The sequence below is a fragment of the Rhipicephalus sanguineus genome, chromosome 9, assembly GCF_013339695.2.
Source record: "Rhipicephalus sanguineus isolate Rsan-2018 chromosome 9, BIME_Rsan_1.4, whole genome shotgun sequence".
NCBI classification, from domain to species: Eukaryota; Metazoa; Arthropoda; class Arachnida; order Ixodida; family Ixodidae; genus Rhipicephalus; species Rhipicephalus sanguineus.
This window is the reverse complement of record NC_051184.2, coordinates 95,133,598-95,154,143: the sequence shown is the minus strand read 5'-3', so window position 1 is coordinate 95,154,143 and position 20,546 is coordinate 95,133,598. Positions and strand designations below refer to the sequence as shown.

General features: G+C 49.6%; 1 protein-coding gene across 1 annotated transcript in view; it reads right to left on the bottom strand.

Moving 5' to 3' along the window:
- The window catches only part of LOC119406032 (uncharacterized), a 97,745-nt gene that overhangs the window by 33,248 nt on the left and 43,951 nt on the right, over nucleotides 1–20,546 (bottom strand). The window contains exons 8-10 of the mRNA XM_037672878.2: nucleotides 16,799–16,985; nucleotides 10,753–11,010; nucleotides 9,638–9,735 (exon numbers count right to left, since the gene is read on the bottom strand). Coding sequence (XP_037528806.2) covers nucleotides 9,638–9,735; nucleotides 10,753–11,010; nucleotides 16,799–16,985 — 543 coding nt within the window. The remainder of the gene's footprint in view (nucleotides 1–9,637; nucleotides 9,736–10,752; nucleotides 11,011–16,798; nucleotides 16,986–20,546) is intronic.

Below are 20,546 nucleotides of genomic sequence, written 5' to 3'. Positions count from 1 at the left end.
CTTCACATCAAATTAAATATTCGCAGTATATAGAACCTTTTCGACATTATGAAGCGTCAACGCACTTACTTTTATTCATGTTCGCAATCCCAGGCCACGATGACAGCAACCGCCTCGTGCACGCAGCACGCCAAAAAACTCTATTGCCGCCGGCGCCATCGAAATATGCCGGACAACTCACTTTCTTGAATCTAAAAACGTTGCTTTCTTGTAGCTAGCTCCTGTACAGGCTCGCTAGCTTTTTTGCGCCTTCAACGAAGTCACGAGAGCGCGCCAAGTGATGTGATGATGATATGAGCTCGCATAGGCACACCATGACACGGATGATAGCGGCACATGAAGGCACCAAACGTAGCCTCGGTGATCGGTTCCGGCAGCGCACCGGAGCCCATCGCGGAGGCCGTGCACCAAAGACCGCTTGGAAGCAGTTTCGGCGCAATACTGCGTTTTGGAGCAGGATGGCGCAGCAGAAGCGTATTGGCGCAGCGTGGCGCAAATGGCGCAGCACTTCCACCCCTGCGTATTACATTGATTCCCACACAGCGTGGTATCTGCCAGATTTTTCTGACTGCCGTTTACCCTCCCATAGAGCTCAATGCATACGCATACAGCTTATTGTGCAATCGCCAGACATGAAAGAGCGGTTATAATGCGGCTGCCAGAAAGTTCTCAGTGAAGCGAGGGAGGTAGCGCGCTTCTCAGCGGAGATGCGCCGGCCGGGGAGAGAGCGATGTAGTGGACGCGGAACAAAAGAGCGAGGAGTGGGGGGAGAAAAAAAAAACATGGCTGATCCCTCTGTCATAGGAATCGGTATAACAGGAAAGTGAAACGTGTCTGCACAGACGTAGTTGAGCAGTTCTGAGTGGGACGAGCAGCCGGCTCTGCACCTGCACCGTAGCGAAGCGCGGTTCGTTGACAGTTGGCGTGGCGGCGCTGCGGTCGCAGTGGATTGGTGGTGTTCGCAGCGTTCGCAGTGTTCGCACTGGCGGCACTGGTTCGGACGTGTTCCAAGTTTGTTCGTCGTCGCATTCACCTATTAGCTGCGTTGGCTCGTAATGTGTGCGTGAGCGCTGCTGCTCTTTTGTCTCTGTCTACTACTGTGCTGTGGTGGGAGCCTTGAATGCCCAAATGAGTGAGTGCCAACGACTTCGGCATGACTAAAGCTAGGCTTCGCCATTGCTACGCACCGGGATGCCGCACAGGCTATGTCGGCGTCAAAGCAGAAAGGAAGCTATCGCTTTTTAGCGTTCCAAAAGATGAAAGTAGAAGAAAAATCTGGGAAAGGAACCATCGCAGTGACAAAGCTCTCGAGGAAAACAGTGCAGTGTGTGAGCTCCACTTCGAGGACCGCTACATACTGCGTGAACATGTCCATATCATTGACGGCAAAGAAGCGAGAATTGCCCGCGGTGTTCCCGCGCTGACGCCAGACGCAATGCCTACAGCCTTGCCCAACGCTCCGAAATATTTGAGCACGAAACTGCCTCCTAAACGCGCTCCTCGTAAACGGGAAGCGCCTACCGTGCCGGGACCCCAGAATAGTAAGAAAGCCTGCACGAGCACGCCTGTCGACGAGGACTTTGAAAGTCAAGGCGACGTGCACGACGTGTCGACAGCGTCGTTGAAACTAGAAAACTTGCGAGAACTGAGGACTCCGTCTAAATATTGGTCGGTGCACCAATTCCCTGGCTATCAAGGCGCTGTTTACACGCTGTCGAAGTTGGATACGTGCTCTGGCACTGTCACGTCCTTTTTCACATGAGCGTGATCGAGCAGGCTAGTTACAAAACATTTCTGAATGGAAAGCTAGTCTCTGAAGGACTTGCAAGAACTGTATTCCAGGCAGAGGAAGCCCTTCTTCAAGCATCTAAATTTCTGAAATGTCCAGGTGCACTCAGCACTTCGTCTATTACCGAAGGGTGTTTAACGACTAAGCTGCTGGGCCAGGCAACTGTGTTGTCTGGCCCAGCAGCAAACACGTTGACAGGAATTTGCTTGTTCTGTTAACTCAAATGGTCGAAAATTTTGTAGACTTGGTCCAAAGCCAATAAGGGTCCAGATTTGCAACAGAAGGCCCACTTGACCATAGTCAAGTGGGCCTTCAGTTGCAAATCTGGACTCTTATTTTCTCCTAATTTATTCAATTACAGCAATCTTAGAAACCCTTGTTTTCGGGCTTTAATTCTGTCAAAGCATTATTCTCGGTATTCATTCTCACTGTGCACTCCCTACTGTGGTAGCCTGCACCATAGCGTTTATTATAACATTTAAGCTCCACATTTTTTTGAAACCGTGGTTAAAAGCAATAAATTTTTTACAAGGTTAGCACTGGTAGTTTATTTCTGTGTAGAGCATTCTCGGCATATCTGAGTAATCTTGCTTGCGGTCGCTGCATGCTCAAAATATTGTAAGTAATTGCAATAATTAAAAAGGATACTAAAGTATCCCGACAGTTACGAGGGGTGTGCGAAAAGCTTCAAAAGTAGTACGTCAACGGCAGCTATCACTCTCGGGCGTTCAGACAAACGAACGACTGTCGCTGAAAATTTCCATGGTAGAAAATTAGCGCACTGACACCGCATTCACTTCTAATTTATGCAGTTCCTACCACGACACTTTTAAGTGGTCAATTTCTTAGAGAAATATGACCTTATCAGTCGGTTGGTATCATTGACGCATCGCTGGCCGTGTTCTAGAGGGAACACGGAAAAGAATATACGGCACGCTTTCGTTGGAAAGCCTTATAAGTCACTTTGAATTTATTCTCACTTGTTTGCTTCTACCCTAATGTCTGTATACAGATCCTGTAAATAGAAAAACAGGGCGAAACGCGAGAAAGCGCGGCTGGTGCGCCCCGGCACGCTCGGTCGCGACCAATCCAGTTCGCCCGAAAGCCCCCTATTCCGTCAACTAGTGCCGCCTCGGCAAGAGCGCTCCGTTCGTCCCACTCAGATCCTCCTAGTACACTCTAGTTGAGCGTTTGTTGCGCATTATTTCTCCCCAAGGGCGAAGGAATGAATGCTACACCAAGAAATTGTAATGACACGCGAAGAACGGCAAGCAGCTCGAAACTTGCAACGCGCTGCTCAAGCAGAAAGGACGCACGGAACGAACATACACAGGATGAGAGCGAACTAACTGTCACATTTGTAAATTAATTCTGCGTGGTTTTGGGACGTTAAACCCTAGATATTATTAAATTAATTCTGCGTGAGCACCGCGCTCCTTTCGCAAATGCGGCCGCTGCAGTGAGCCAAGTGACTTCTGAAGGAAAAAACTGTAGCGCAAAGCAACACACGGACAGACAGAGAGGACGCGACTGGCGCTATCTCGTCCTCTCGTCCAGTCCAGTCCCGCCAGTCCCGTCCTCTCTGTCTGTCCGTGTGTTGCTTTGCGCTACAATTTTTTCCTTCAGAAGTCATGAACCAACTAGCCCAACAAAACGTATTGCTAAGCCAAGTGACCTTCGTGCTATCAACGCGAGACGTACGAACCACCGCGATCTCGAGATAAGCGCACGCACAAGCGACCACGCTCTGTAGCCGCGGGCGCTCGCCGCAACGGCGATGACCTTTCAATCGCGCTCTTCTTATACGCTCTTCGAGCCCTTCGCGCCATCTCGCTCGAAAACACGCTGTAACACAGATCTCTGAGTACAGCCACCGGTAAATGGTGTATATAAATAGCTCGCCGTTAGCACTGCGAGGAACGTGACGTCCGTGGCCGAATCGTTTCGCGCTACAGAGCGAGGGGTCATAAGTTCGATTCCCGGTTACGGAACTTTTTCTTCTGGATTTTTTTCTTTGCCCACTGTTAGTCTTTATATTTTACAACGTCATATCCGTGACGGAAATACGTCAGTGGAGCCGTGGTGGACCCCGACATAAAACACTTTCATGTTAAAAAAAAAGAAAAGGTGTGGGGGAGGGTGGAGCAGCAGCCCAACGAGGGTGCGTGGTATGAGGAGGGGGAGCGGTTGCGTGGGTGACGGAGATTTGCCCCCTGGCCGCTTGTCATGCGCGCTCCGCTACGAACGGGCGCCCGCGTCCGCATCAAGCACGTGTTACCGCTGTTTGTCTCTTCAGCTTTCCGTCGGGAAAAATAGTTGCTTCGTCGTAGAACGCAGATGTCGAGCGTGCGACCTCGATTCCCCTGCAAGTAACAATGCTTTGAGACGCGATCGAGCTTTCGCCTTTGCTACTGACAGGCGGACTTACAGGCTTGGAAGACTTCTTCAGGATAGTTGCCGCAACTGTTCTCCCGACCGCGAACCGAAACTTTGTTTCACACGTGCTGCCCTCGGTTTAGCTCACGAGTGCAATCTCTTCTGCGCCCGGTCTCCATGCTGTCTTGAGCAAGCTTCTCGCGACAGCATGCCAAGTTGCAACGCACACGCTAGGCCTAACGAGCGTTAGCTGCCATGTCGGTAGTGGCCACAGAGCAGACTATCGAAGTTGCGGTTTGGCGCCAAGTCAGTGAAACATTTTGCAGTTGTTGCATTTAGGAGGGGTGACTTACATCATCAACGAAAACGCAGGCGTGCGTGTGCAACACTCGTGGTTTGTGGTCGCCACCGTTTTCGATGTCGCGCACGCGCAGTGTGTTACCGCGGCTACTTTACGTTATGGTGATTTTTTACGCGTTCGTTATGTTGGTACCACAGGTCCGCGTACGCTAATTGTTGAACATTTTCAAATTTAAGCGGATGCGAACTTACGTTCTAGTTGCATGCCTCAATAGTCAGGATCGCGCGGCTGCCTGTTGGTCATGTTTTGCACACGTGCAGATTTTCAAAAATGTTGTTTTGGTTATAGTGTGGTACTGCTTATAGTGCGGATATTCGCGACTTCGTCGACTTACTTTATAAGCAGTCTATGCTCTCCACACACAAACACACACACGCGCGCGCGCGCACACACACACATAACATGAAAGAGTCTCTTGTGTATTACAATTTGGCTACTGTGTAAAGCCAACAAATAATGTAGCCAAGTATAGGAGGCATGTATTCGCAGTACAGTAGAGTCCGCTTATCACGATATCGTTTATAACAATATATCGGCTACAACGATGAAAAACGATGGCACTGTCCACTTTTGTATCATTTCTATGCTAAAATAAACTGCTTATTACGATTCTCCAGTGCCGCGATATTGGATATAGCGATTGAATCCGGCTACAGTGCACGCCAAAAATGGCTCTCCACGCCGATGGCATGCCCCGCGATGCGCAGAGCACCCAGTCAACCCACTTAGAAAACTAGAGTCACTGTATATGCTACCTTTAGGTAGCAGAGTAGCGCATAGGTCCGGCTAGCAACCACAGCTATGCGGTGAAGTCGCACTCCATTTTTGCAGGCGACATGCCTACCGCGTCGCCGATAAACATGTCTGGCGTGTCGAAGGCCGGCGATAAACATTGGCTGTCGATGACTAGTGTTAATTGAGTGAGCTGCAGCGGCGGCGTCGAGAAGTACAAAAATTGGCCCGAGCGTCAGCTTCTCGGCAATGCATGGTTGCTAGCGGCGTTTGGAAAACAGATGCGCAACTCTGCTACCTAAAGGTAGCATATACAGTAACTCTATAGAAAACGAGCTAACAGCGCCGCTTACAAGGAAGTGAGAGGAGGAGTTTTCCTCCCGAACTCCCCTCCCCGAGCCGTCGCTTTGGCCTCGTCCGCATGCCCGCGGTCGCACCAACGTTGGCTTACACCGCTCGCTCACACAGTGATTCTTATAAAGATAGGAAGAGAAAAGTGCAAGGCTGTAACTGTCTCTACGGGTGAGGACACCTCAACGGCCCTGCACGGGCTGGGGGGGTGGGGGGTGAAGGAGAGAGGTAGAAGGGAGAAGGGAGAAAGAAAAAAATAAAAAAAAAAGAGCACTGTGATCCCGCGAGCTGCCGGCAGCAGAAACCGAGAGGCGGGCCGCCGCAGAGAGGAGCAGTCGTGCAGGTCGGCAAGGGCGAGAAGGATGTCAACATCACGTGACGGGCGCCCGGCTGTGCGAGGAGGGAGCGCCGCAGAAATGTAAACAAACCGTCCCGAGACGGCTTGAAACGGGCCTCAAAGGCGCGTAAATAGGTCGGCGTCGCCGAAAAAATCCAACAGCGCGTAGAACGCCTGCAGGACTTTAGAATGTTGTGCGCTGGGGAACAGGAGTTCGTCCAGGCACAGGTGTGGTAGGCCCAGTCTGCTGAAGGCTCCGAACAGACGACGGCGATGATCATCGTATCCCGGGCACTGCAGCAGGATGTGGTCGATGGTCTCGTCCGCTGGGCACTGCACACACTTTGGGTTTCCGCTGCCAGAAAGCCGGAAGAGGCGATCGGCGGTGCGGCTGCATCCGATGCGCAGCCGGAGAAGAAACGCTCGCGCACGTCTGTTGAGGCCAGTCCTCGGAAGTACGCGCGGAGGTGTTCCCGATGCGACTCGCGCATCCGGATGCAGAGAGCGCACATGACGCGCGATGATGAGGCGAGCCTCGTCGCTGACACGCACGAAAGTGGTGAACGGCGTGCGGGGATCGTGGCCCTCCTTGGCGAGGGCGTCGGCCGCCTCGTTGCCCTGTACGCCAACGTGGGATGGCACCCACTGGAAGACGAGGTCGCAGCCGCTGTTCTGGATCACCGTGAACTTGCGGTATAGACGTTGCGCGATCAGGGCACCTCGCTCCCCTCGCGCAAGTGCAAGAAGTGCGGCGCGCGAGTCGCACAGGACCGCTGCCGCCGGTGGGAGAAACTTTGCCAGTATTTCTGCCGCCAGGTCAAGTGCCGCGAGCTCGGCAGTCGTCGAGGAGGCGGCGATTGGGAGCCGACATTTTCCGGCGACCTCAAGGGTGGGAGCAATGCAGGCAGCGGCTGCTGATCCCTCCGTTGTCACCGATCCATCGGTGTATATGAGGACGCGACCGGAAAGTTGCCCGTCAATCACAGCAGCAGTCTCCTGTTGTAGCGCACACTGTGGAGTCCTCCTCTTACATCTCACTCCGGGAACGGTGGTTGATATCTCCAGGCCGCGGTCCCGATGTGGAGGGATGGGTAGCCAGCCGCAGTGTGGCATCTCAGGCACGAGTGCGGCGTACTCGAGAGCGTGCCGACCCATGCCTGAGTTGGGGCGAGAGAGCAGTCGGATGGCCAGCTGCTGACCCTGCTGCGTCTGATGCATTCGGTGAACGTGCCGCAAAGCGCCGGCCTTGGCACGCAGGGAGAGTGGGAGTTGATTTGTCTCCGCCAAGGTGGGACCAACCGGCGAGGTACGAGGCAGCGCAAAGATGCGTCGCACGGCTCCACGGTGGACGACGTCGAGTGATTCCCACTGTATGGGGTTGAGCCCGACGAGCTGAACACTGTACAGCGTCCTGGCCGTAGCGATCGCATTGTACAGGCGCAGCGCAAGAACAGGAGAGCAGCCCTTGCCACCAGCGAGCACGCAGGAGGCCACGCGGGCGATGTTCCGTGAACCCTTGCGGATTTCTGCTATGGCAGGCTTCCAGCTGAGCCGATGATCGATGGTAAGGCCGAGGTACCTCACCCTGCGCTGCCAAGGGAGCTGACAGCCTCGGAGAGAAAGCCTTGCCACCTGGTAGCGTGCCAGCGGATTCGGGTGGACGAGCAGAGCCTCGGTTTTTTCGGCGGAAAGTTCCAGCCCGATGCCGCTGACGAAGTAGTCCACCGCGTTGATGTACGACTGTACACTGGCGCGCACTTCACGGCCACGCGAGGTGGGCCCACTCGCAAACAGCGCGATATCGTCCGCGTACATGGCAACGCGCACCTCGACGGCCGTGGCGCGCGGCAGGTAGTCGGTGATGCGCGCAAGGGCGAGGTTGAACAGGAAGGGGCTCAACACGCCGCCCTGCGGCACCCCGGCATTCACGGAACGAGGCGCGCTGATCTCCCCGCCAATGCGAACGCGAAAAGTGCGGTCACTCAGGAATGCCTGAACATACCTGAGGAGGTTATCACTCACTCCCATGGCACAGAGCGCGTCCGTGATGGTTGAGTGTGGGAGCGAGTCAAAGGCACTTTTCACGTCGAGAAGAACCAGGTAGCCAGCCTCGCCACGGTGTTTCGCCTCCTCGAGAAGGCCGACAGCGTCGGCGATGCAATCAGCCGTGGCTCGATGGCTGCGAAAGCCGCTCTGCTCGGCCGCCAGGAAATCGAGCGCAGCAGCAATCCACTGAAGCCGCCGAAGTGCCATGGCCTCGAACACCTTCCCAGCTGCCGACGTGAGGGAGACCGGCCTGTAGGACTTCGGGTCGGACGAGGGTTTTCCTTTTTTGTGCAAAGGAATAACCAGGGCTTCCCTCCACGAGGCCGGCAGCTCCCCTGTGCGCCAGACGGTGTTGTAGGCGGCGAGAAGCTGCGGGAGGAGGCTGCTGTCGATGTTTCGCAGCATCTGGTATGTGATGCCATCACTACCTGGTGCCGACCGGCGCTTGCGAGAGTCGAGCACGCTGCGGAGCTCCCGCATGGTGAAGTCCGCTGTACACAATTCCGCAATTTCCGCCACTATCGCCGGTGTGGGAAAATAGCGGAGTGGGGCGAAAAGTTCGGGCCTGCTGTGAGGTGGCAGCGCAGGGGCGGTAACACCGGCGGGCGCAGCTGCCGAGACGCAAAAGGTGTCAGCAAGAAGCTCGGCCAGCTGAGATGTTGAGATGCCCAGAGTGACTGCTATTGACAGCGCCGGTGAGCGCGGAATCCTCGGTCTGAGGAGTGCCCGAAGGATGCGCCACGAACGCTTTTGGTAGCGCCGATCGTCGAGGGTTTGGCAGAGGCTGGACCAGCTCCCGTCGCGGCGATGGTGGGCGTGGCGGCGACAGACCGCGTCGATACGGTTGTATACAGTCCAGTCTTCTGCCTTCTCCGAGCGTTCGGCTTTGCGCTGAACGAGGCGACGAGCAGCCCGCAGGTTGAGGAGCTTCATGTCGGGGGCTGGAGTGCCGGCCGGAACACGACACACGACCGTAGCTGCAGACGCGCACGCAGCAATGTGGCCAAAGAAGTCACCCGCGACTGGCACTGAAGCACACAGTTCGCGGAATTGGGGCTCACTCCCTCGCCTGTTGTGTGCGCCGTGCTTTGACTGCCTTTCTCCACAACTGCTTCCGTTTTACATTTCTCCACGGACAGGACCTCGGGACGTCGTGGCCGACGTCCCGTCAAGGGGTGCCGGAGTTGTGGTCGGCGCTTAACGAAGATATGCTGAGTCTGGACGACTTTCTTCATGTAGACGATGTTGTGGAAATAGCAGAGTGCCTCGGTGATGAGACGATCGTTGCGCGCATGCGTGTTGCGGACAGAGCTTAGAGCGACTACTCCTACGAAGCGGTTGAGTAGCCAGGTCTTTTTTTTTGTCAATCCTCTTATAGCAATTATGGGTTACAACGATGTGATTTCCTTGGCACTTGGATATCGTTATGAGTGGACTGCACTGTGTTTATTCAAAGGGTAGTAAGTACGAAAATAAAGAAAAATAAAAGTGGACAAGAACATTCACTGTTAGTGGGGACTGAACCCACAACCTTTGCACTGCATGTGCGAAGCTCTACCAACTGAGATACAGCTGCAGTCGTCCAGATACAGCTGCAGTCGATTAGGCTGTTTCTTGATACAATTAGCCCCTTCGTTACACTCACCTCCCCGTACTGCAGCTTGCCCGTTGTGTCAACCACTCCGAGCATGTTGCGGGCTCGATCCACCGGCAGCGCAATGCGGGTCTTGTACCGGAGGCCCGCTACAGGTTTACAGAATAGAGGAACATTTAGTGCAAGACGGGTCAGCATATGCCTCTATATAATTAGCCCCAAACATCTCAACTTGCCACCTTCCAATAAAGAGCATGTGATCAGTACATTCACTTTGCCACCTTTCAAAATAGACATGTGATCAGTATTCATTAAAGTGTGGCTATGCAGATATCTCTAGAACAAAGCACAGGCAAGGCAACAAAAGTTGAAAGCACTAATCTACTTTGCTACATTCCATGGTCGTTCTTGGCTTGTCAAGGTCTCATAGTTTCAGTCCTCCACCTATTCATTTTGGCAGCTAAATGGGCATTTCATACTCTGTATGCTAACAGTTATGCTGTTAGCACGCCAGTTAGTATTCTAACTAGTTCTTGATATTAGCCTCTACTTTTAACGCGACAGCGTTAGAGAGCTCGTTTCGCAGAAATTCCGCCGTCGGTGTCGGCGTCGCTACGTCACTTGTGAGCGAAAAATCGAGAAAGATGCAAATAAAATAAACAATAAAAATATTCGGTCCCATTGAGGATCGAACCCGGGACGTTTGCGAGGCAATTGGTGTCCCACCACAAAGCCACGATGTTACTTGCAACTGCTTCGGGAAAAAACACTATATAAATGCCATGTAGTGGAAGGAGTCTCCTTAGCACATTTTGTTCGGCAGGTGTCACGACAAAAATGAGCCTACTCGGCGATTTGCAGGCGCATTGGCGAGGCCATCAAACTATTAGTCGCACTCTATAGCAAAGTTGTGCATGAAGAACTGAACACGTGTGCTCTTGAAGCCTTTTAATGATTCAACTACCAAATTCTCAAGGGCATACATTAGCATTCCCATGTTGTATTGGTGCGGCTTAACGGGCACTTCCCCCCACGAAGTGCCGTTCAAAATTGTCGCTAAATGTCTTGCACTTGTATGCACCAATTTCATTTGCCGTTCACTAGTTTTGACTCACGTCAACAATAGTTAACAATTTCACTTCTCAAAGACCTTAAAAGTGACTTACCAACTGCATTACGGTACACTGCAAGGAGGAGCGACCGGAAAAATGGGTCCAGCGTGAGCTGAAATCCGGCTTTCGAAAGGTCCTCGTAGGGAAGCTTAAACTTGCACCACGCAGCCAGCACTTCGACAGCGCTGGACTCGTTGACAAGCGCATCGGTGAACTCGAGAATCATGCACTCTTGCAGGTACACGAACGTGTCGATCGGCACTCCCAGCTGCTCCAGGATGGTGATCAGGGGCCGGTTCAACGTCACCGAGCCTGGCATCGAGAACAGCATAACTGAGGCACCTTAGAAGGCGGTATCCTAACGCAGCAATCTCATGACAGTTTCCAAGACTATATCCCCGTAGCGTCATGTCAAGTTTTTGCTCACGAAGTGCATGAAACGAGAAAATTGAGAACAAAAACCAAGAAGTGCAAATATTAAAGTAGCAAATTGGGAAAGTTCAAGAATACTCATGATGGCCAGTACAAACATAACACAGTACAAGAAAAGGAAAAGGCAACAAAGGCGCTGTCTAGCAAATGTAAGCTTATTAATTTAGTTAGTTATGTTGGGTTTAGTGGCGCAAAAGCAACTAAGGCTACGCTGCGCCAGCCACATGGTGAAAGGAAAAAAGGAGAGAAAAAAAGAGAAAAAGAAAACGTCTCTAGTTAGCTCGGCATACATTGTGCATCATGGGCTTATGGGCTTCCTTGGCAACCAATACAAGTCGGTCGTCACACAACGGAATCACTTGGAAGATGAGGCACAATTTTCCCTGACTGACGGATTTACTCTCAGAGGAAATATTTTTTTTTAATTAAACCTTCACAGTACGCTTATTAAGTTAAAAAAATTGCAGTGGCTTAGCTCGGCTATGCCACGATATACGTAGCGTTAGCAAAGGTTCAGCTGATTATTCTTAGCTTTCCAGATTGTCTAGGATTATTAGCCTTCTTCTGTTCATTCTTCGTACGCTGAACCGCTAATTGCCAGGCAACTACTTCGGGATCCGATGAGATAAGCTTCTCGGCTCTTCTGCGCCGTTGAGCAGCATTTGCGCGCTCCTTCTCCATGGCATTACCCACCTGCAGACGCCAGTCAGAGGCGCTATCAAGCGGCTCCAGCATAGTGTCAGACGGCGACTGCACAGCGAAGGCGAATAGCTGTGCGCGCGCTGGCGCCAATACGTCTGCCAAGGCTACGACGTCACTCTGAAAAGCGCAGGCGGCGAGTCGCGTGCGCTGGCGCCAGCGGCGCCAGTTTGTTTGCCGCGGCTACGACGCCACTCCTCTTGAACACGCAGACAAGCAGCGGCGAGCCGCGCGTGGCGGTGTCGGAGAGCGCGTGAAATGCCAGCTCCGGTGACGCAGCTGTGTGACATCACTGATCCTCGCGCATGCTCAGCACGGCTCATGAGGATCCACGCGAAATCGGCTCCGGCTAGGCAAGTGTAGCTAACCCTACAAAAACAAATGTATATGAAGGCCAGGAAGTGTGTGCGTGTGTACTGCATTCTGTTTGCGCTGCACGTCACGAGTGTCCAAGTATAATGGCGCACCAAAAGCGGCAGGAGCACAGGGCATGGCACAACAGTGACAAGGCTTAAGTATGGCGGTGGAGGTCAGTGTGTTGGAACAGAACGAAAAGCAAAAAATAAACGATAACTGAAATTCTAACTTATTTCGTTCCAAAGTGAAACCGAAATATTTTTTATCGGTTTTCGGTTCAAGGGAAAAGCTGGAAATCTGGAAGTGAGGTCGTGCAACGTGAGCATTCATGCATATCTCAGGGGACAGTTTTAGCATGTCTCAGGCCACAATTTCCAAAGTAAAGATGTGTTGAAATATTACAAAAAAAATGAAATCAGCACCACAGGCCAGCGTGGAGAGGGCATTCTCGGCACTAAGTTTGTTTCAAAATGGTCAGTTGTTGGGCTATTTGGTTCGACGTCTTGCATAGGAAAGCGCGGATTTGGTTAGGAAGAACTTCTAACTGATCATATGTAACCCCCTTTAAGATATCTTAGATTGTTACCCCACGTTCCAGTGATTCGGAAATTTTTTTTGTGACATTGGTTGTTGTGAATGCGCCTGCGCATAAGCTTTCTTGGTGTGAAGTTTTTCCAAATAAACTCATTTGCAAGTGAGCGTCTTTTCTGTCGTGTGGTCTTTCTTCCTAACCAAATCCGTGCTCCCTATGCAAGATGAAGCTTGTTTCATCAGAACCGCAGTCTCGTGTATAAGAGACTGAGTACAGCGTATCCAAAAAAAAAAATTTTTTTTGGAGGGGGGGGGGGGTCATTCATACAAACATTTCATAACAGAAACGAAACTTTTTTCAGTGGAACAAAATTAAAACCAAAACGAAAAAATGAAGCCAGCTCCACTTCGCGAATGCTGTCGAAACAGCTAAGCTGATACCCCTCCTTCATCAGGCTATATCGTACTTCTATGTTTTCCTAGTCTTCCCTTCGTTGGCACTTAGCTTCAGCCTCTCTTGCGTGAACATCGCGGTTGGCTCGGTGACGACATGCCCGTTCTCGCGGACGCTCACGTCGGGCAGCTTCTTCATCGGTAGAACGAAAAATGTTTGTCGTTCTGAAAGCGCAAACTCCTGAAAACTGACACTGACAAGCTCTTTGATACTCCACAGAGCCTCACCCTCACGCAATCTTGGCACGTTTCTCGAAGGTTCGTCCTTTTCAAGCCTCGAAATGCTCCGCCCTCGCCCTCGTCTCTCGCAGCACGGCGCAGCCCTCCCCTTCCTACCGAGCCTCACTCTCGCCGCACTGCGAGGCTACGTGATCACCGCTACACCGACCCCGGACATGAAAGCATCGACTAAGAACATTTCATTCCAACACCCTGGTGGACAAGACAGCAGACATGTCCTGTGTCGCAAGGCAAGCTACAGCCAAGCTTTTCAACCCAATGATAAGATGACAACCAACTTCTAACACCAGCTTAATTACCAAATCTCCTATCTGAGACATTCTTAATGCTATTTTCATATTTATCCAGCCTTTCCTTGTTCATGCAGGCATCTGTAGCTATTGGAACACGCATCCATTGTGTCCCCATAATCACAGCCTCGTCAAACTCAAAACCACTAACCTTAAAGGGGCCCTGCAGCACTTTTCCAAGTAATGGTCGAACGGCTTCATTAAAAGACCTTATTGCCTCACGAATCGACTGCTGCAAAAATTTTTAGAATCCGTCAGGTACGAGCGGAGTTGCAGGGATTTGTCGCACGCTTTAAAACGCTTTCTCGCTCCTTTCTTACCAGTGAACGTGCTCAACGCTACGCAGAGAGGGGGACGACAAGAGGGCAAGAAGATGCGTCCCCTCACCAGGGCACCTCATGCTTTGAGCACTTTCTTTTCTTTTCTTCTTCGAATGCGCGGCTTAGTTTCAGTGTGATCGCGAGCGCGCACATGGGCACGTGGCGGCATCCCGCGGAAGCCACGGTAACTATGCAGCTCACGATGCTCAGATCAGCCAATGGCCATGGAGTTTAGGTTATGGTGCGGCCATTTGGGGTTTATGAAGGAAAGAAGATGACTCTTATTAAAGGGACACTAAAGGCAAATTAAATTTATGTCAGAGTATGTATGACATCTAAAACGGCAATATTACCAACAGCAGTGCCCTACTTACCGAGAAATTAAGCTAAATTTATCACATGATGAGCGCCACGAGTGGGACATTTTCGAAGTGATGCCGATGACGTATGAGAGTCTGCCTACAATAAATCACTAGTAATCAAACTAGCAGCAATAAAAAAAAGAAGCTTCCGTGCATCAAAGGACGTAATAAAATGCTGTTTGTTCGTTTCCGTTTGATTCATGGAAAAAAGAACCTCTGTGGCGTTGCCATGCTGAACGGCGCGCGTGGTTAAAAGGTTCCGTTTTCGCCAAACTGCGCTTCTTCCGGCGCCCTGCTTCGCTCACGCGGTCGCGTCTCAGTGGTAGTTTCGGGATCGCGTACTGCCGCGTGTGTTTTGCGCGCTCGTGAAAGTCGCTCTGACAGAAAGTTCGACAAAATGCCGCATGCAACGACGCCGGCACTACGAGCCCTCAGCAGCATACCGCGTTCATCGGGGATCAAGTAGCTGAATTGGAGCCCAGCGTCGCGAGCCAATGTCTCGCTGTCAAGTTCTCCGTCTACATCCATCGCGGCGATTGCGGCAAGCTTCGATGGCTTCGATGGCCGTTGTTGCTGCTGTGGGTCCCGCTACTTTCGCTTTTCTGCTACTAGTGTCGGCGACCGCGCAGTAAAGGTGGGCAACGTCGGGTACGGCAGCAGTGACGTATGAAGGTCTCATTTCAGGCGGGTGATTTGAAGTGCGCTAACGCGATGCGGACCACTAAAACGTGATTTTATTTCAAAATAAGCCCTTCCTTGGCATAAAAGTAGCACTACGAGGTTTCTGAACCGCTATTTCAACAATCAACGTCGACTTAATATATGCCTTTAGTGTCCCTTTAAGGGCTCGTTTTCTTTGTAGACACAATATTAATGAGAACTAACAGACAATAACGCCAAGGAAAGATAGGGGGTGTTATCTGTAGTATTTAGAATATAAATGTGAAGAAAGTAAAGTGGACGAAAAAACTTGCCGCCGGCAGGGACCGAACCTATGACCTTCCAATAACGCGTCCGATGCTCTACCACTGAGCTACGGCGGCGGTCATCCTCCCGTCCACTTTATTGGGTATATATGTGCATTTAAACCTTGGAGTGTTAGCGCCAATCGCAGCCATGGCGGCGACTGTGGGACATTCTTTTTCTGCCTTTCTGGCGTCACGTAGCACGTGGTCTTTTGACGAGCTGGCAGCTGACCAATAATCCCTCGCCTACTACCTGAAGGCATCAAGTCTGCCAGAACGAGACCCTTGTTATGAATGAAGGAAAGAAGATGACTCTTAAGAGCTCGTTTTCTTTGTTAGACACAATATTAATGAGAACTAACAGATAATAACGCCAAGGAAAGTTATCTTTTCGTCCACTTTACTTTCCTCACATTTGTATTCTTAATACTACAGATAACACCCCCTATACTTTCCTTGGCGTTATTGTCTGTTAGTTCTCGTTAATATCTGTCTAACAAAGAAAACGAGCCCTTAAGAGTCATCATCTTTCCTTCATTCATAGCAAGGGTCTCGTTCTCTCAGACTTGATGCCTTCAGGTAGTATGCGAGGGATTATTGGTCAGCTGCCAGCTTGTAAAAAGATCACGTGCTACGTGACGCCAGAAAGGCAGAAAAATAATGTTCCACACTCGCCGCCATGGCTGCGATTGGCGCTGACTCCCACTCCAAGGTTTAAATGCACATATATACCCCATAAAGTGGACGGGAGGATGACCGCCGCCGTAGCTCAGTGGTAGAGCATCGGACGCGTTATGCGAAGGTCGCAGGTTCGGTCCCTGCCGGCGGCAAGTTATCTTTTCGTCCACTTTACTTTCTTCACATATATATTCTTAATACTACAGATAACCCCCCTATACTTTCATTGGCGTTATTGTCTGTTAGTTCTCATTAATATTTGGGTTTATGGCATTTGTTGAGAGAAGAGGAAACGATTTCTAGCTAACTTTGAGAATTATAAATTCCAGGCCGCGTGCTGCACTATAATGTTTGGCTCGCGTGTTCTCGGGAGCCTAGGCTAGCAATCGGCAGCGTTTTCTGACCATGCTGAAAAAGTGTAGCAGGACCCCTTTAATGGCAATGCCAAATGAATTGAGTAAAAATAGAACTGGGGATGTGAAAAAGCTGTGCTCGTAGTTTGACGGACATAAAACTAAAAACATCATGTCCTGCCATTTGTGCAAAGAAAAGAGGGTTATATTCCAATCAGGGGCGTAGCCAAGGGGGGGGGGGGGCTGGGGGGTTCAACACCCCCCGAAATTTTTCAGTTTTGCTTGCGTATATAGGCACGCACACATACAAACACACACACGAACATACATAAAGTATGGTTGAACCCTCCTCCGAAAAAAATTTCTGGCTATGCCCCTGATTCCAATGTTCTTATTCAAACAGCCATCAATCAAACATACGCGGTGCCGAGGCTTTGACCACTTCGAGATACTCTGAGGTGGAGCAGGGGAACTTCTGCATGCTGGGCCGCAGGCAGAGGAGTTTCTTGTCTGGAAGGGCAGGGTTGACGCAGAGCATGCCCTTGGCACCGGCGTATCGAATCTGCATGGCCGACGGGCGGTCCTTCATCTTCATGACCTCGTACACCTGGACGCGCACCAAACAATGGCATTACATTTTCCATATACTTTCTTCTATTAAATGAAGGGCTGTGGGTCTTGAGACCACTGATGAAAAGAAAAATTACTAGCAAGCCATGCAGCATCTTGAGTATTCCATCACAACAGCTTTCTCTATGACAGTTTCTCGTTTCAAATTAGGGGTATGTGTTGTGTGGTGATGGTCACATGGGAGTGGAGCATTGCAGCATCTTTGAACTCGCCACAACTGCTTCAATTACCTGCTAATGCACAATCGCTGAACATCAGCCCTTGGATCTGCAGCAACATTGCAGAGGTCTGCTGCCTCATGAGTATCTTCGTCATCAGGATGTCATTACAGAGACTTTTCCACTGCTACTTAACCAAAACTAACTAATTTGTAGAATAGCTATTACGAGTAAACTGCTTGAAAGCCTGGGCACTCTCCAGCACATTGTCCATGGTTTTGATGTAAAAAACATTCACAAAATAATTATCATGACAGTACTCCTCTGAAGGAGAACCGAGGTCAGTCCTGTGTAAGGGTACTGACACACTTGTATACATTAAAAAGAAAGGGCATATTTGGGACACGTTTCACACTACTTCCAGGTCACAAAAGGTGTAGGTGAACATAGGAATACAAGCAAGCCAGATGACTGCAGGACAAAATAAAATGTGTGCAATTTTACTGTTAGAAATGTTATATCATGACTATGGCACATACATTGTTCATGACCTGCAAGGACCAGATGCATGGCATTAAAATGGACGTTAATGTCTACAAGCCACATTCTTTTCCAACCTGCATCTACCAGCGCCAAGGGACTGCATCATGTTTATGTCCCGAGCACCATCAACTTCTTTACGATCTTTCTATTGGTTTGGCCCGATAGTCTTGCAGTTTTTTTATGTTGAATTTTAGCTTGCAAGAGAAAATGTACTAACAATGCACTTTATATTATTCAACAGAAAGAGGAAGAGAATTATGTTCTCTACAAAATAGTGTGTTTGTAATGCTGCTATTCTTTGGTATTTTCAGGTCATTAAAAGAGGGTGAAATTCAACAAAAGATTTAACAAAATATTTATGGTGCAACTGAGACAAGCAAGATAAAAACAAGAGAAGACAAGATAGGGCGCCCTGTCCTGCTTTTGTTTTGTTTTTTCTTTCTTGTCTCAGTTGCGCCATAAATATTTTGTTAAGCTATGCACCAACTCGTCCAACGTCACACTTTTCTCAACAAAAGATCATTTTCGACACCTTCTGCCTTATGCATTTAATTGAGGCAGGAGCGCAACAGCCGAAATAGGATTTGGAGCAATTTTTAGAGCAGCAAAATGTTGCTTTAATAAATAAAGCTTACTTTTAGGAAAGAAAAATACATGTACAACCTCTACAACATCAGCTAACTTGAGCACAGTGCTAGTGAGCACTGCTATTTCAATAAAAGCGGTCTGTTGAACCACCCCACAATGCAAACAATGTCGAATCCTACATTAGCGTCTGCAGTGCCTGTCAAAGCAGTTGACAGGCGCTGCACATGCTATTGTGGATCTGCCAACCTGGCAACCTTGAAATTCGAGAGATTCGTAAAGCAGAAGCAAGTGGGAGTGGAGAAAAAAATAAAACTGACGTACATTTCCGTTTATTGTTTCTCAGGACCGCAGAAACATCATACACAGCTGTGAATGATTGGCAGCAATTTTTTAGACGTCAGCAACCATACTAGTACTCCTTACTATGCGGCGCATGCACATATGAGTGGTTAAGGAACAAAATGTAGTGTTTCCCGTAGCAGCGAGCACTAGTAACCCCTTCCATATCTTAGTACGCTTTTTCGCACTACAAAAATGTACTGCGGCGAAAGTTGCTTAAAATTAGGCTTGTGCGAATAGGAAATTTTAGGCATGAAGCATGAAGCGAATTCGAAACGAATAGTATATATCACATATTATAAAGAAAAATGAGCATATTTGTCATGACCGAACTAACCTGCACAATATTTGAATTAAATTTAAACAAGGCATGTGCAAATGTAATTCTGTTTGGGTCAAAGGAAGTGGAAGGAACTTTGAATAGTAGCAGGATTTTACTTTCGTTAGAATGCAAGTGGTAACCTGTAAACTATGTCACGTTTTTAAAGTTTACTATACTTAGAGCATATAGGCCGGTTTAACAAGCTTTGAAACTTAAAAAATGATGAATCGATGTGAGGGGTAATATGTTCATTTAACCTTGAAGTGGGGCTTCGCGGCAGTGCGGAGTTTTTACAGCGAAAGCTGTTATGAGATCATTTCACCGGCCGTTTTTGGCGCCGTAGTTGTCCGCCGCCGCCGCCGCTGCCGCCGCCGGGGTCCGTAACCAGTATCGCTCGAAATAAGAAAAAGAACGAAATAATAAAAAAATTCCAGGATGGAACGAGGTTCGAACCTGGGCCCTCTGCGTGGGAGCCCAGTATTCAACCTCTGGCCATGCCGGTGCTTGAAACTGCCTTGCAAAAAGACCCTATACAGTCTTCATGTCGGGAAGGAACCATATTAACATATGTAATGTAGCGTGGTAGAAGAGTAAAATAACAACCAAGTGTCACACAATGCGAATTCTGTAACGAGGCGTCACACAATGCGAATTGCGCAACGAGTTAGTTGTTGAATGCTTCCAACGCATTACAAAGGGATCTGCCATAATTATTCATCGTCATTAGCCACAGCACCAACAAAGTGCACATAATGCCTTACATGTGTTTAGCAGATACCACGGTTCTGCGTAGAATGACGAAAAATTGCGTAGTGGCTGCTTCCTTCCTTCACAAAAATAATGATTTATAGCGTAGTGGGTTCCGCGCAAGTGCACTTCTATTGGTTGGCAAGGAAGCCCATAAGACTCCCATGATCCATTTCCTCGGGGTCTCAATAAACTTAATTCCCTTTCTCTATATCTTTCTCACGTTAGCGTGTGTTATAAAGCGTGGTGGGAGAATGAAATAACGACCGGGCGGCACACACTGCGAAATACGTAACTAGTGGGTCATTTAAAGCTTCCAACCCATTACAAGAGGCTCAGTCATAATTCTTAATCGTCATCAGTCGTCGCATCAAGGAACTGCACATAATGCGTTAAAGATGGTACCTCGCTTCTCCGCAGAATGACGAGTAATGTCGTGGTGGGTGCTTCCAACTTCACAAGAATTATCGTTTGTGCGTAGTGGGTACGTTGCTAGTGTAGTTGTATTAGCAGCCACAAGAGAGTTTATAACGGGCTCTAGAAATGCCGCTCTTCGAGCTTTCGCTGTGACTGTGCTGCGCTTTCCGCGCAGGCCTGGCGTTTTTCTTGAAACGGTGTATTCACGGCGTAGTATTCCTCCACTACAGTGAAACCACCTTTAGAGGGGGGGGGGGGTTACATGTGGATTAATAATATAGACATATTCTTTCATTTCGAATACTTCGAGATTTCCAATCACTTAAATTTAAATCGAAGAGAATTTGAATGCTGTAATCTTCGTTGGAATATTCGAAGTGCTTGAATATTCGCACACGCCTATTATAAAGCGTTCTGTACGCGA